Here is a 13,133-nt window from a genome sequence, read left to right as displayed (position 1 = left end):
CCTCCTCCTCCTCCTCCCTCCCCTCATTAGATAACTGCAGTCTGCTTCCTTTAATATATGCAAAGCCGTTTATGCCCCTGGAATATTTTAGTTCTTTAAATACTTCACGCAGTGTACCAAAATATGTTTCATCTAAGCCCTCTGTATTTCTGATATTGCACACAAAAGCAGAACCGGTCTCTTGTGTGATTCTGGAAACCGGTACAAAAGCACCGAGAGGGAGAGGAAAGAGAAGCGACACATGTTTGGTAATGGAAGGAAAAAGGAGGGAAGTCCTCTGGTGAGCGGTGCTGTGGTACAGATAAAACCTACGTGTGTGTGTGTGTGTGTGTGTGTGGGTGTGTGTGTGTGGGTGTGTGTGCGCGTGTGTGTGTGTGTGCCTCCCTTTTTGCAGATAAACATACATGTGTGTGTTTGTACCACTATACCTGCGAGGTCCAGTTTGAGTTTCAGACCCAGCTTCAGGCTAGAATCAGGTTTAGATTACGGTTCGGGTGATGTACGTGTGTTTGTACAACCATCTCTGTGAGGTCCAGTTTGAGGCTAGAATCGGGTTTAGATTACAGTCAGGGTGAAGGTTGGGGTTGTGTCACTGAATGTCCTCATAAGAAATGTGTGTGTGTGTGTGTGTGTGTGTCCGTATAAGCACTGGAGTGTCCGTGCTGATCACCGTGACCCAGACAGAAGTGCTTACTCCAGTACTCTGTTCTGGGGAGGCGGCGCTGCTCCAGTGATGAAAGCATCTGTAACAGCAGCTTTATCTCCAGGTCCATACGCGACTGCGCCAGCGCCAGCGTCTGGGGTGTCATGTAGTGTTTCCTGAGCTCCCGGTTCCCGTTTACAAAGCCCGGTTGACGTTGGATCAGTGACAGAAGAATCAGGAGCTTTTCCTTTAAGTGTATTTTCAAACTCCTGCCGTAACCTCACAGAGTCGGTACAGCAGGACGCTGGTGGCTTTAAGACAGTTAGAGGGTTTATTATTACATCGTCACGCTTTTCTTCTTATTTTACAGACTTTTTAAATCACTAGCAGCAGTTCTTTTATTATATTGTGGTCATTTGTGGTGGTTTTGTTTGTTTTTGTTAAATAAACCAAAGATCAGGTTTTTCATGACAAAGTCTTCTGTGAAGCTTCATGACGTCGGTTCTGTTCAGTCCAGCTGTGATCCATCAGGATGGTGTCGCTATGATCCCAGTGGCATTCACATCCAATGTGCAGCTACAATAATAAGCTGTTAAATGATAACGGTGCATTTATTAAGAACATCCCAACACCTGTGTGACAGCAGACGTGAGCTTAGAGTCCAGCTGAGGGTTCTGGTGATGCAGCTCAGTTAAAAAAAAAGAAGTTCAAAGTATGTTAAGAATCTAAAGATCTGAAGCAGCTGCTGCATTTGGCTGCATTTCTTATGTGTGGTTCCATAAAAAGTGCTAAAATGTCGTGACCATAGTGAGAGAGGAGATGTTCTGATCCAAACATGACGATCGTCTCTTTAAAGCAGAAATAAAAAAGGTCGAGACACAAAGAGAACAAACTGGTTTCAGCGTCTGAGGTTGAAACGACAGAACTGAGTCGAACATTAAATCATTTCTCGTCTCTCTCTGTCGTCCAGGAGCCCAACTCTCCAGCCGGCAGCCCTCCACATTCGCCGCATGGGAACGGTTTGGACCGGGCCCCGACCTTAAGGAAAGAGCTGCCGGGCTCCTCGAGCGCCGGAGAGGCTCCGTCCACCCCAAACCCCCGCAGCCCCACCCCGGGCAAGGCCAAGGACCCCGCACAGGTGAGCTGGGCTGATGGCAGCGCTGGAGGTTCCTGCTGAGTCAGCAGAACCTGCTGAGTCAGCAGAACCTGCTTCTCGTTATGCTAATACGTTACTGGAACTTTTAACATCTTTAATGAAGCTGAACATTTAAATCTTTTTTTTTTCTGTGATAATTAAATTGAATTATTTTCAGTTTCTACCCTCCGGCTGTCGATTCCTGTGACGTCATCATTTATTTAGCTTTAAGGATAAAACAGTCCAGCTCATGCAGATCCACTGAACAGGAGCTCATTCACGTCAGAACAAACTCCTGCTGGCTGCTCCACAGCTTCCTAACGTTTCACTGAGACTCATCAACGAGAGGAAAGCATCACGAGTCCTGTGACAGACCGTCCATGTGTTTTATTGGTTATATTTATTGTTTGACCTGATTTTTCCTGCAGATGGATAAGTCCCAGTCTCCGCTGTCCAAGTCTGGCACCCCGTCCCCGTCCCACCGTGAGGCCCTTACCCCCGGAGCCCCCGGAGCCCCCGGAGCCCCTGGTCCCAGCACCTCCTGCCTTCGCCTGGTCAGCAAAGCAGCAGCCAGCGCAGACCCCCTCGGTGAGACTCTGGTTACTGACAAACTGCACAAATCTGTTCAATCTGCTGATAGAGGAGCTCACTGTACTCATAACGAGCTACTTCTACATTAATCTGAGATCATTTTACACATTTAGAGCTTTTCCACCATGTTTGTAACCATAAGCTCAGAAAAATGACAAATATCATCATGGAACTCATTTAGTGGAGGAAGTAGTCAGATTACTCACTGTAATCTGGGAGCCTCAGTAGAGAACCAGACCTAACAGAAGTCCATCTGCTTTCTCCTGAAGCTCCTACCATCACTCTGCTCATCGCTTTACATTTAGTTTTAGATGTAGCTGCTTGTTCATTTGTTTTATATAAACTGCATCAGTCGGACCAAACAGCTCCATGAATCCACCTGTCATGACCTCGATGGGGTTTGTACCCAGACTGCCTCTGCCCTCCACACATCCTCCTGTTCCTCTGTTTTCCTGTTTCCACTTGTTTTTATTGGATCTGTTTCCGTCGTGCTCTGGATCCAGACTGTTAGCTGGTCGCTGCCCCTACAGCCAGGAGTTGTTGTTGACAGCTCTCTGATCTGCAGCCTGGCTGGTGTTTAAACAAATAAAGTTAAATGTACGAGGGAGCTTCAAAAAACTCTCAGCAGAAAACGTCACAGGAGGAACATTGTTCCTGCATCAGTCTCCTTTAACTTCAGCGCCATCAGTGGTCCATCAGTGTTCAACCGTCACTGTTCCTCTGTGGAAGCAGGTCAAACCTTCAGCCTCCAGATTGTCCTCAGCAGCGTGCATGACTTTGTCTTCACTTTGAAATCAGTGACCAAGCAAGTTTGGGAGACAGAAGTCAGACGGTGCAGGTCGGGTGGGTGAGGTACCGGGTCAGAGCCACATTTAGCTGCTTCGGTACCATGTGGACGGACTCGTTGTCCTGCAGCAACCAGCCAGCTTGAAGCTTTGCTGCTGCAAACATTTCTCTTTGTGTGGACAGTGATTAAAGGCTCTGTAGTTTAGCTCCGTCCTGTTTGTGGGTGAGGCCCAGAGCTTTTTGAAGCGCCCTCATCAGACAGAGTTTCCTCGACTCTCAGCCCCTCTGTGACGGTGTTTGTGCTTGTGTACTGTGTTGTTGCCCCTCTTTCCCTCCCTCCCAGCTCTCCGCAGTCCCATGTCTGTGCCCCCCGGTTCATACCCGGCTCATTTTGGCGTGGTGTCCCACGCAGGCCTGAACGGGGAGCTGGCCAGTCCCGGAGGCTTCGGCGGAGCCCTGACTCTCTCCCCACAGATCAGCGCAGCAGCCAGCGCCTACTCCCGGAGCCCCATGGTGAGTAAAGGCCGAGTTATGCTCCTCTGTCAAGGTTTGATTTATTGTTCTGATCCAGCCTTCGTACTGTCACAGCACGGCTTAAACACCTGATGAATCTGTCCTGCATCAGCGATACAGTGTGCTATAGAGCCATCATGTTTACTTCCTCCAGTTCATTTTATAGACAGCAGTGGTAGAAAGGAGACGCTGAGCAGCTCAGCCTGTCTGCATCCTGCTGCAGCTCTTTGTTAGTGTCAGTGAGCAGCCTCAGAAACACGTATGTCAACACGCAGCCGTCCAATCACAGCTTCCGCTCGCTCCTATACTGGAATAATTTTGTCTTTTGCAATCACATTAAATTGCAGATTTATCTGTCTGATGTGGAAAATGGATTTGATTGAACAAATTTACATACATTTGTGTGTACTTGTGATGAAAATTATGTGGAAATCAACTGGCACACTTTAGGCAGCACACTTGTACTTATTTGTCTCCGTTTTCTGTTTCCACCAGGTGGCGTATGACTCCCGGTCTCACCTGAGGGCCCCGGGGTTGTCCTCCTCTCTGCCCGGCTCGTCTGGTGGAAAGCCGTAAGTTCGTACCTGTAAAAACACACCTGCATGTGCAGAGATCGACTCCCATCATGCATGAACGTGAACAGAGATAAAATGTCCTGTGTATCCGAGTCAGGGTGCTTCTGTTTCTGTCACCGGCGCTCCTGGAGGCCACCGTAGCTGAACTACCAGCTAAAGGATTCACTAACTCACCGTCTATGTTCAATTTTCCAATAAAAACAGACACCAGCAGACACATCTACACGCGTTAGTATGTGTATGTTTTGCATGGGAATGTGCTCTTAGGTCCCGGGAGCTGTTCGGTGTTGCACATTAACACTGTTTAATACCTGGAAGCCGTACGTCTCAGGAACACTGTGATGCTTCACATGTCTGCATCACCTACTCCACACATTGGCACATTTTCTCTTGCCTTCGCCGGCTGAGGAATTGTGTTGTTTTTGTCATTTGTTGTGGAGCAGCGATTCATTCTTGCCGTGCTAATTTGAAATCATAAAACAGCCTCGGCTCCCGACCGCCACAGTATTGATCAGCCATTAGCAATGCTACAGTGACTCTGGCCTGTAATGCAATCTGCCATTATGCATTCCCGCCCACAGCTACCGTGAGCCCGGTAATTGCTTGAATTCAGGCTATTATGCCGTCGTCAGACTTCACACCTTGCACGCTGACATGTGTGTGGTTGTTAGTGAGTTATGTGTGTTTACCTGTAGTGCTGCGCTTTCACTTGCTTATTGATTGATTGATTGATCCGTCTTTGCCTTTGGCCCGTTTCTGCAGTCCTTTCGCAGTGCCTCCCAGTCCAGTTGGTTCTTAGCTGCAGCTCTTTCACTCTGAACTGCTGATTGATTTCTGCTCCCTTCCTTCCCTCCGTCTCCTCTTTAGCGCCTACTCCTTCCACGTGAGCGCCGACGGCCAGATGCAGCCGGTGCCCTTTCCCCCCGACGCCCTGCTGGGTCCGGGGATCCCCCGTCACGCCCGGCAGATCCACACCCTGAGCCACGGGGAGGTGGTGTGCGCCGTCACCATCAGCACCTCCACGCGCCACGTCTACACCGGAGGCAAAGGCTGCGTCAAGGTGTGGGACATCAGCCAGCCGGGCAGCAAGAGCCCCATGGCCCAGCTGGACTGTCTGGTGAGGCATGAGGCAGGACGGAAAACAGGAACACGCTCAAGTATTAAAAATAGAAACATGCAAACAAATGTGTGCATGTCGACAGTATATTCACTGAGCAGATTTGTTTTTATTGACTGTGTCATCTTTCGTCCTCAGTTTTGGTAGCGGACATCAAAACGTCCATATTCGTTTCATGAATGTCTCCAGTGTTGCCATCTGTCCTAGAAAGCCTCGTGCACTTTTGTTTTTTCTGTCCTTGATCCAGTTACGACAGTCATAATCTAACCGCTTTCCTCGTCTTGTCCAACCAGAACAGGGATAACTACATCCGCTCCTGTAAAATCCTCCCCGACGGGCGAACCTTGATTGTCGGCGGAGAGGCCAGCACGCTGTCGATCTGGGATCTGGCCACGCCGACTCCCCGCATCAAGGCGGAGCTGACGTCGTCCGCTCCCGCCTGCTACGCTCTGGCCATCTCCCCCGACAACAAGGTCTGCTTCTCCTGCTGCAGCGACGGCAACATCGTGGTCTGGGACCTCCACAACCAGACGCTGGTCAGGTGAGCAGGAGGAAAAACTACTGTACCTGCACAAACAGACTGCAGTCAGCAGAGAGCACAGATGGGGAGAGAGAAGCTAGAAGATGAGGAACATTTCAGAAATTTCAAGAGAAAGGTAGGAGAAGATAAGAGAGGACAGCTGATAAAATATGGAAGAAGGGAGCTGGAGTGGGAAGAAGAAATCGCTGCAGTCTGAGGCTTTCACAATGGTCATGGTCAGGTAGAGAGAGGGGGGATAAAGCAGTCATAGGGGGATATGGGCAGGATAAAAACAGCCGTGTTTGGCAAAGCAACACTGAAAGAGAGGAACTGAGGGAGAAGGGGAAGCAGCGCTGTGGTGAGGTGTGAGGAGAGAAAAGAGGATCATGTGTGGGTGGGGAGAGGGCAGGAGGTGCTACAGGGAGGGAAGGATTAAAATATATTTGGTCTGACACCTCCAACAGAAGAGAAGCACACAGGAGGCAGAGTGCAGCACGTGTGGACTTTGGAGATGTGTGTGTTTGTTCTCAGAAGCTGTGTGTGTGTGTGTGTGTGTGTGTGTGTGTGTGTGTGTGTGTGTGCGTGTGCGTGTGTGTGCGTGTTCGTCTGGTCCTGCAGGCAGTTTCAGGGCCACACGGACGGAGCGAGCTGCATCGACATCTCCAACGACGGCACCAAGCTGTGGACGGGCGGCCTGGACAACACGGTCCGCTGCTGGGACCTCCGAGAGGGACGCCAGCTGCAGCAGCACGACTTCACCTCGCAGGTACAAACTCACACAAGCTCTCACCTATACATCCAGCAGGTGAGACAGAACACGGGACATGGACTTAAACGTACACACTGTTTATTAGTAATGCAGGTCCAGTAGCAGAGCTATGGATGCACCGACATACAGCACCTATAGAAGTGTTGGAAGTTTTCTTGTTCAACTTAATTTACCTTTTATGGCAAAAATTTACTCCAAAAGAGATTCTTTCATGTCAAAGTGAGGACAGATCTCTTCAAGGTAACGTCAATAAAGTCAAACTATAAAACATGACATAATGACTATAGAAGTATTCACCCCCTTTACAGTGACGTACCTGTTACAGCACAGGTACAGCCAGTTGGTGTAGACGTCACACAGCTGGTGGAACGGAGATCATCTGACTGCAGTGAATACGTCCAATCTGTATAATCAGGAGATGGATAAGAGAACATTTCTGAAGCTGAATGAAGAGTGTAGCGAGGAGGCCACCAGCAGACTGCTCTGTGGTTCTTCAGTGTCATGAGAAAAAAAAAACCTGAGCTGGCCATCAGACCAGACGTTGTGTTTGGCACCAAATACTGCACATCATCACAAACTATCTCCACTACGAAGCACGGTGGTGGCAGCATCATGATGTGAGGTTAAAGGTAGAGGGTGAAATGAATGCAGCAAAGCGTGGAGATATTCTGGAGGACAACCTGTTGCAGTCTGCAGGAGAACTGAGACTTGGGAGAAGATTTGTTTTCCCAGCAAGACAATGACCTGAAGCAAACAGCCAAAGCTCCACAGAAATGGTCTAAAGACAACCAGGTGATTTCTGGAGTGTCTGAGTCAGACCTCAGTCCCACTGAGAGTTTGTGGCTGGACTTGAAAAGAGCTGCTGGCTCACAGAGCCTGTGTAACCTGACAGTTTGGCAAAGAGGAGTGGGCCAAACCTGTAGCGTCCAAATGAGCAGACTGATTAGATCCATCCACTCAGGACCAGTGCAGTAATTACAGCTAAAGATGAATCTACGACTGAATGGGTGGATACTCATGCTTATATATGTTTACTTAATAGACATTTATGTAAACATCTGTTGTCACTTTGTCATTAAAGAGCCTTTTTTGGGTAAATTCTTGTCAAAAAAGCCAAATTATGTCATGTTTTTATATTAACTCAGAGTTTCAATGAAAGAGGAAAAACTACCAAAGAGGTGAATATACAGTAAATATATAAAGACTCAGCGAGACCACGCTGTAGGTATTCACACCAATAAGCCATCAGTACACACACACACACACACACACACACACACACACACAGACACACACACACACACACACACTCCGCCTGTCTCCGTTCACTCTTCACTGTCACAACAGGGCTATAGAGTTGACCACTGTTGTCAAATGAGTTTCGATCCACCGTGTAATGACTTTCTCTCTCGCTTTCCGTCCGTCTACATCCACCGCTCTCCATCACCCTCTCCTCGTTCCTTCTTCCCCCGATGCCTCTCTATTTATTAATTCACTCTGTATTTACCCTGTTTACATCATTCCACCCTTTCGTTTTTTTCCCTTCTCTTAACTTTCCCCTCCAATCTTTCCTCTTCTCACTCATCATCTTTATCGCCTCTCTTTGATACCCCACATTCTTCATCTCTGCTTAATTCCTTCATCTGTCCTCCCTACTTCCGCTCATTGTTCTCCCTCTTTCATCAACCTTATCTCCTTTCCTCCCTCATCTTCCATTCCCTCACATCTTCTTTCATTCCATCTTTGTTTTCCTTTCTGCGCCCTTGCTTCCCTCCCGCCTTCTCTCGTTTCGCTTTCTGCTTTCATTCACCTTCCTCTGATTCCCTCCCGTTTTCTTCCCCCGTCCGTCTGTCCGTCTCCAGATCTTCTCTCTGGGCTACTGTCCGACGGGCGAGTGGCTGGCCGTGGGGATGGAGAGCAGCAACGTGGAGGTCCTGCACGTCTCCAAACCCGACAAGTACCAGCTGCACCTCCACGAGAGCTGCGTCCTCTCGCTCAAGTTCGCCTACTGCGGTACGAACGCAAACGCAGTTATCACTTCCTAAACGTGTCTGCAGCCTCTCGCCGACGTACATCAGCCGTCGCCACACTCGGCTGCACTTTACGTCCTGCCTCCATTTCTCTTTAACACGCGTCTGTGTTATTTCAGGAAAGTGGTTCGTGAGCACAGGAAAAGACAATCTGTTGAATGCATGGAGGACACCATATGGAGCGAGCATTTTCCAGGTGAGGGATGAGTGCACCGCTGCGAGGATGTTTATGCTCCGTATATACACAGTTATATAGATACTGTGTGTGTGTGTGTGTGTGTGTGTGTGTGTGTGTGTGTGTGTGGGCATACTTGGGCTGCAAAGTCATCTGTTTGTCAGTGTGAATAGTGTTGAAACTGTCTCTGCCTCCTGTCCTTAAACTCTCCCCACAACGTACACACACACACACACACGCACACACACACACACACACACACACACACACAGAGCCCTCGAGGCAAAAGAGAGAAAAATATGACGGGGTTCAGAGGGAGGAAGCGGTGATAAACATTTATTTTTTATTTTTTTAAATTCCAGATTTGTTGATCCAAGGTGACTTGTGGAGGTTTATCAGAGGGTGCAGGCTTCCAAAAACACACACACACACACATCTATACACACACACACATCTATACACACACACACACATCTGTACACATGCACGTGCAAAACATAATTCCATCTTGTTCCGTCGCTCCATTCGAGCAAACGGTGAAACATGAATATGCAGGGATGCAATATTTTTAGCTGAGCCCGTATATTTGGGTGTGAATGAAACTAGAGGCGGAGATGAAGGTGCATTTAAGCTGAGCTCTGTGTGTGTGTGTGTGTGTGTGTGTGTGTGTAGCAGTGTGGTTGTCATATTTGTGTGAGCTACAGTGGGCAGCAGGGTTGGCGGCTCCTGTCTCTCCCTGCGGACTGAAAGGAGAAATTCTGGCTATCTTGCTTTGTTATCCAAATGCCAGCCGCTGTGCTGCCAAACAGCTCCCTCCCGTCGCCGTGCTGCACAGAGCGCTCTGCCTCCTCTTCCTCCTTTCTGCTTTATCGCTGTCCTTTCCCGTTTCCGTCTCCTTAAAGCCGACTCCTCTCTTGTTCCTATTTGTTTCCCTCTTTCTCTCCTCGTCCCTCTGTTTCTTGTCGTCCTTTCTCCCTCTGTGGTTTAAATCTTTTTTTTCCAAATCTGTCTCTGCCTCTGTCCTCACTTTCGTCTCTGACCTTGTCTTTTTGTTTATCGCTGTGCTTTCCTGTCTTCGTCTTTCTCTTTCCTGCTCAGATTCATTTCTGCCCTTTGCCTGCTCTGTTGGTAGCTCCTCTTTTTTCCTCGCTGCCATTTTTTTTTTTTTATCCAACATTTCACTGGAGGTAAAACAAGAGTCGTGTCATCAAATAAAAATAAAAATCTGCATGTAGATGAACAGACAAACAGCAGATTGGTCTCCTGAGTTTTCTAAAAGCTGTTTTATCTCCACGATTCTCAGATTTACTTTCTTTCGTCTGATCGTGTCAGAGCTGCTTTCTTAAATCAATAACTTTGGTGTATTTAGTGAAGCTCAGGTGTTCAGGTTCTTTCCTCTGAACCCGGTCAGCTCACATGGAGGTTTTGTTCTGGTCGTTCCTTCCAGGATGTCGGCTGCTTCTCTCTGAGTTCTGCAGGTTAACGTTTGTTTGATATGTCGACGTGGTTCTTGGTATTTTTTTATATTTTATTGTAGAGCAGGAATCTCTCATTAACGCAGAAAAATAATCAGCAACATGTTTGATCATTTACAATTTAATCAGTTTTCATTCAAAATTGCCAAAAGTTCTCTTGTCCTGAAGTCATGAAGCTAGAAATCAGAAAACTTCATGTTTGTGGATAATTTAGTCGGTTAATCCAAATGAATAACTGAATAATGTTGAATGAAAGTGACGACAGTTATTGTGATAAAAAGCAGAGTTCTGTAGAAGTTTGACTTTTTACTGAAAGCAGCAAATATAAAGTCTTCTATAGTCCTGATTTAATTCACCAGAACGTAGAACCGCCTGTTGTAGAGCTGCTCTGAAATGTAAAGAACAAAACAACAACATGAGCTGCTGGTTTTCCGCCTCCTTCAGGAAGAACACAGCATATGGACGGGATGGTGAGTCAGGAGCACCTGTGAGAACTTAACAGCTTTTATTTTTACACCTTTATGAAGTCTTTAGTATTTGCTGCATTCAGTGAGAAGTCAGACTTTTTCTCAACCATAGCAGCAAACAGAGTGAAGGCCGGCGTCTGTCTGGTTCACTTCATCAGCATCTGTTGGGTTTTTAGGGTTTTTAGGGTTTCAGGTGTTTATGTGTCTGCTGCAGGCGTGAAGTCGTACTTTGGGGCAAACTTACTAGTTTCTGCCCTTAAGTTGAGCTGCTTCTGTTTGTGGTTGTGTTGTTTGGTTACGTGAGGTTTTTATTAACTAGGATTTGTTTTTGTTTTATAAAATCTATAATATTAAGAATGCATTTATAGAAGTCCAGCTCATTGGGAAGGACTTTGTCCATCTCTGGTGCATCAGCCTTAATGGAGTCATTCATAGAAATTCAACGTTATATCAGATGAAGAACTAGAAAACTGAATTAAATTATTTTCCTCAGGCGGCAGAAAATGTAAAAAGTATGACAGATATTCAGAAAACAGATATTAAAGGTCCCGTATGGTAGAAATCTATGTTTTGTGTGTGTTTGTTATAAACCTGGAGGTCTAAAAGTAAAAGCTGTTCGAAGTTTCAGCCGTTCTTTAAACCAGTAAGAACTGAACACTGGTGCACCTGACGGACCAGCAGTCGTCCAGTTTAATGCAGAGAGAGTTTCCTTCCTGAAGGAGGCAGAAAACCAGCAGCTCAGTTATATTTGAGCTCCTAACAGCCGTAAACGAGGCGGTTCCTCAGTCTGGGTGAATTAAACCATGTCTGTGCTATTTTGAGCTTTTTAAACCAAACTGAGGGAAACACTTTGGGGACACGTGAGACTTTGATTAATTTGCTGAAAACTGGCACAACACGTTGAACCACTGACACCTCGTCACGGAGAAGTTCTCCTCACCACTTCTTCTGCCTTCTTCTCGCTGTGCTTTACTTTCCCTGTTCTCCAAACTCATCCTTTAGCCTGTCAGCCTCCTCCTGAACGCCCCGGCTTCCCCCTCCTGCTGTCTCGCTGCAGTATTACTGATCCTGTGTGAAAATGGCCTCTCGCCGGCGCCCCCGTGATTGACAGCCTGTAGCCGGGGAGGAGAGCATGGAAGTAGAGGGAGAGAGATAAATGATGGTGAAGCCCAGACCGGAGCACCTGGCCGAGGTCGGTCTGGAGCTCCTCCTCCCCCCACGGTGGGAAAAGGGGAAGCAAATAAAAAGAACTGTTGGTGCAGGCCGTCACACTGGTGCTGCAAGTGATGCTTAAACCTGCCGTTAATGAGGCAGCATCTCACCAGAGACAGAAAAAAAAAACCAGGCGATGAGTCTCAGATCGGAGCAGACGAGTGAGTCAGCATCCTGGAGCGCCGGAGTTGTCTGTTTGGAAATAAATGCCGACTGTTTTGAAATGCAAATATGTCTTGTATGATTGAGTATTAAGTGATGAGTCATATCTTTTTCTAACATCTCTCTCTTTGTGTTTGTTTCTCTCCATCTGTCTCCATCCATCCATCATACCTCCCTCTCTCTCTCTCCATCTCCCTGCTCTGTGTCTACCTCTCTCGCCCAGTCCAAGGAGTCCTCGTCTGTGCTGAGCTGTGACGTCTCCCCCGACGACAAGTACATAGTGACGGGCTCCGGGGACAAGAAGGCCACGGTGTACGAGGTGGTGTACTGAGGGGCCGAGGGACGAGATGGGAAGAGACAGGATGGAGATTTTGGAGTCGGGTGGGGGGGAGGGCGGGGAGGCTTGTAGTTGCCCTGACAACCACTCCTCATCCTCATTACTCCGGCAACCTCCGTCTCGCTTCCTCTCGAGTCCTCCTGACCCCTCACCCCACCTAAAAACATCACCCCTTCTCTCTCTTTTTTTTTTTCCCGCTGTGATATAAGCTACTCCCTCCCCCTCTCCCCTCCCCTCCTCTCCCCTCCCCTCCCTCCCTCCTCCACTTTTAGCCCAAGGATGAGGCATGATAGCAAAGCGAGAGAGAAGGGAGGCAGAATGGGAAGAAGCGGCGAGATAAGGAGGACAAAAGGGAAAAGGGCGGCGGAGCGTGAAGATAAAGTTGTGGAGGAGAGAAAGTGCGGAAGGAAGAGGAATGAAAGGGAGGAAGAGGAGGCAGGGAGGGAGGGAGGAGGGAGGGAGGCAGGGTAATTAGGGCTGTTTCCTGATTAAGAGCTCAGTGGAAGGGAGGCCCCCAGAGGAGGAGCGGAGTGGCACTGTGGGAGCGCCAGCCAGGAGCACTGATACCACACAATCGATTCATTAGCCAGACAGTGGAAGCCTTAATGAGGCTGACGCCGCAGCTC

At 48.0% G+C, this 13,133-nt stretch overlaps 1 protein-coding gene across 1 annotated transcript in view; it reads left to right on the top strand.

Moving 5' to 3' along the window:
- Positions 1-12,544, top strand: part of tle2b (TLE family member 2, transcriptional corepressor b) — a 56,862-nt gene extending 44,318 nt beyond the window's left edge. Inside the window, exons 8-17 of the mRNA XM_008304004.1 lie at positions 1,614-1,781; positions 2,207-2,366; positions 3,499-3,668; positions 4,164-4,240; positions 5,111-5,360; positions 5,654-5,901; positions 6,499-6,646; positions 8,512-8,662; positions 8,799-8,875; positions 12,394-12,544. Coding sequence (XP_008302226.1) covers positions 1,614-1,781; positions 2,207-2,366; positions 3,499-3,668; positions 4,164-4,240; positions 5,111-5,360; positions 5,654-5,901; positions 6,499-6,646; positions 8,512-8,662; positions 8,799-8,875; positions 12,394-12,501 — 1,557 coding nt within the window. The 3' untranslated portion in view covers positions 12,502-12,544. The remainder of the gene's footprint in view (positions 1-1,613; positions 1,782-2,206; positions 2,367-3,498; positions 3,669-4,163; positions 4,241-5,110; positions 5,361-5,653; positions 5,902-6,498; positions 6,647-8,511; positions 8,663-8,798; positions 8,876-12,393) is intronic.
- Positions 12,545-13,133: the final 589 nt, after the last annotated feature.

The sequence above is a fragment of the Stegastes partitus genome, unplaced genomic scaffold, assembly GCF_000690725.1.
Source record: "Stegastes partitus isolate 25-593 unplaced genomic scaffold, Stegastes_partitus-1.0.2 Scaffold2113, whole genome shotgun sequence".
Taxonomy (NCBI): Eukaryota; Metazoa; Chordata; class Actinopteri; family Pomacentridae; genus Stegastes; species Stegastes partitus.
The sequence above is the reverse complement of the archived record's forward strand: the minus strand, read 5'-3'. Positions and strand labels throughout refer to the sequence as shown.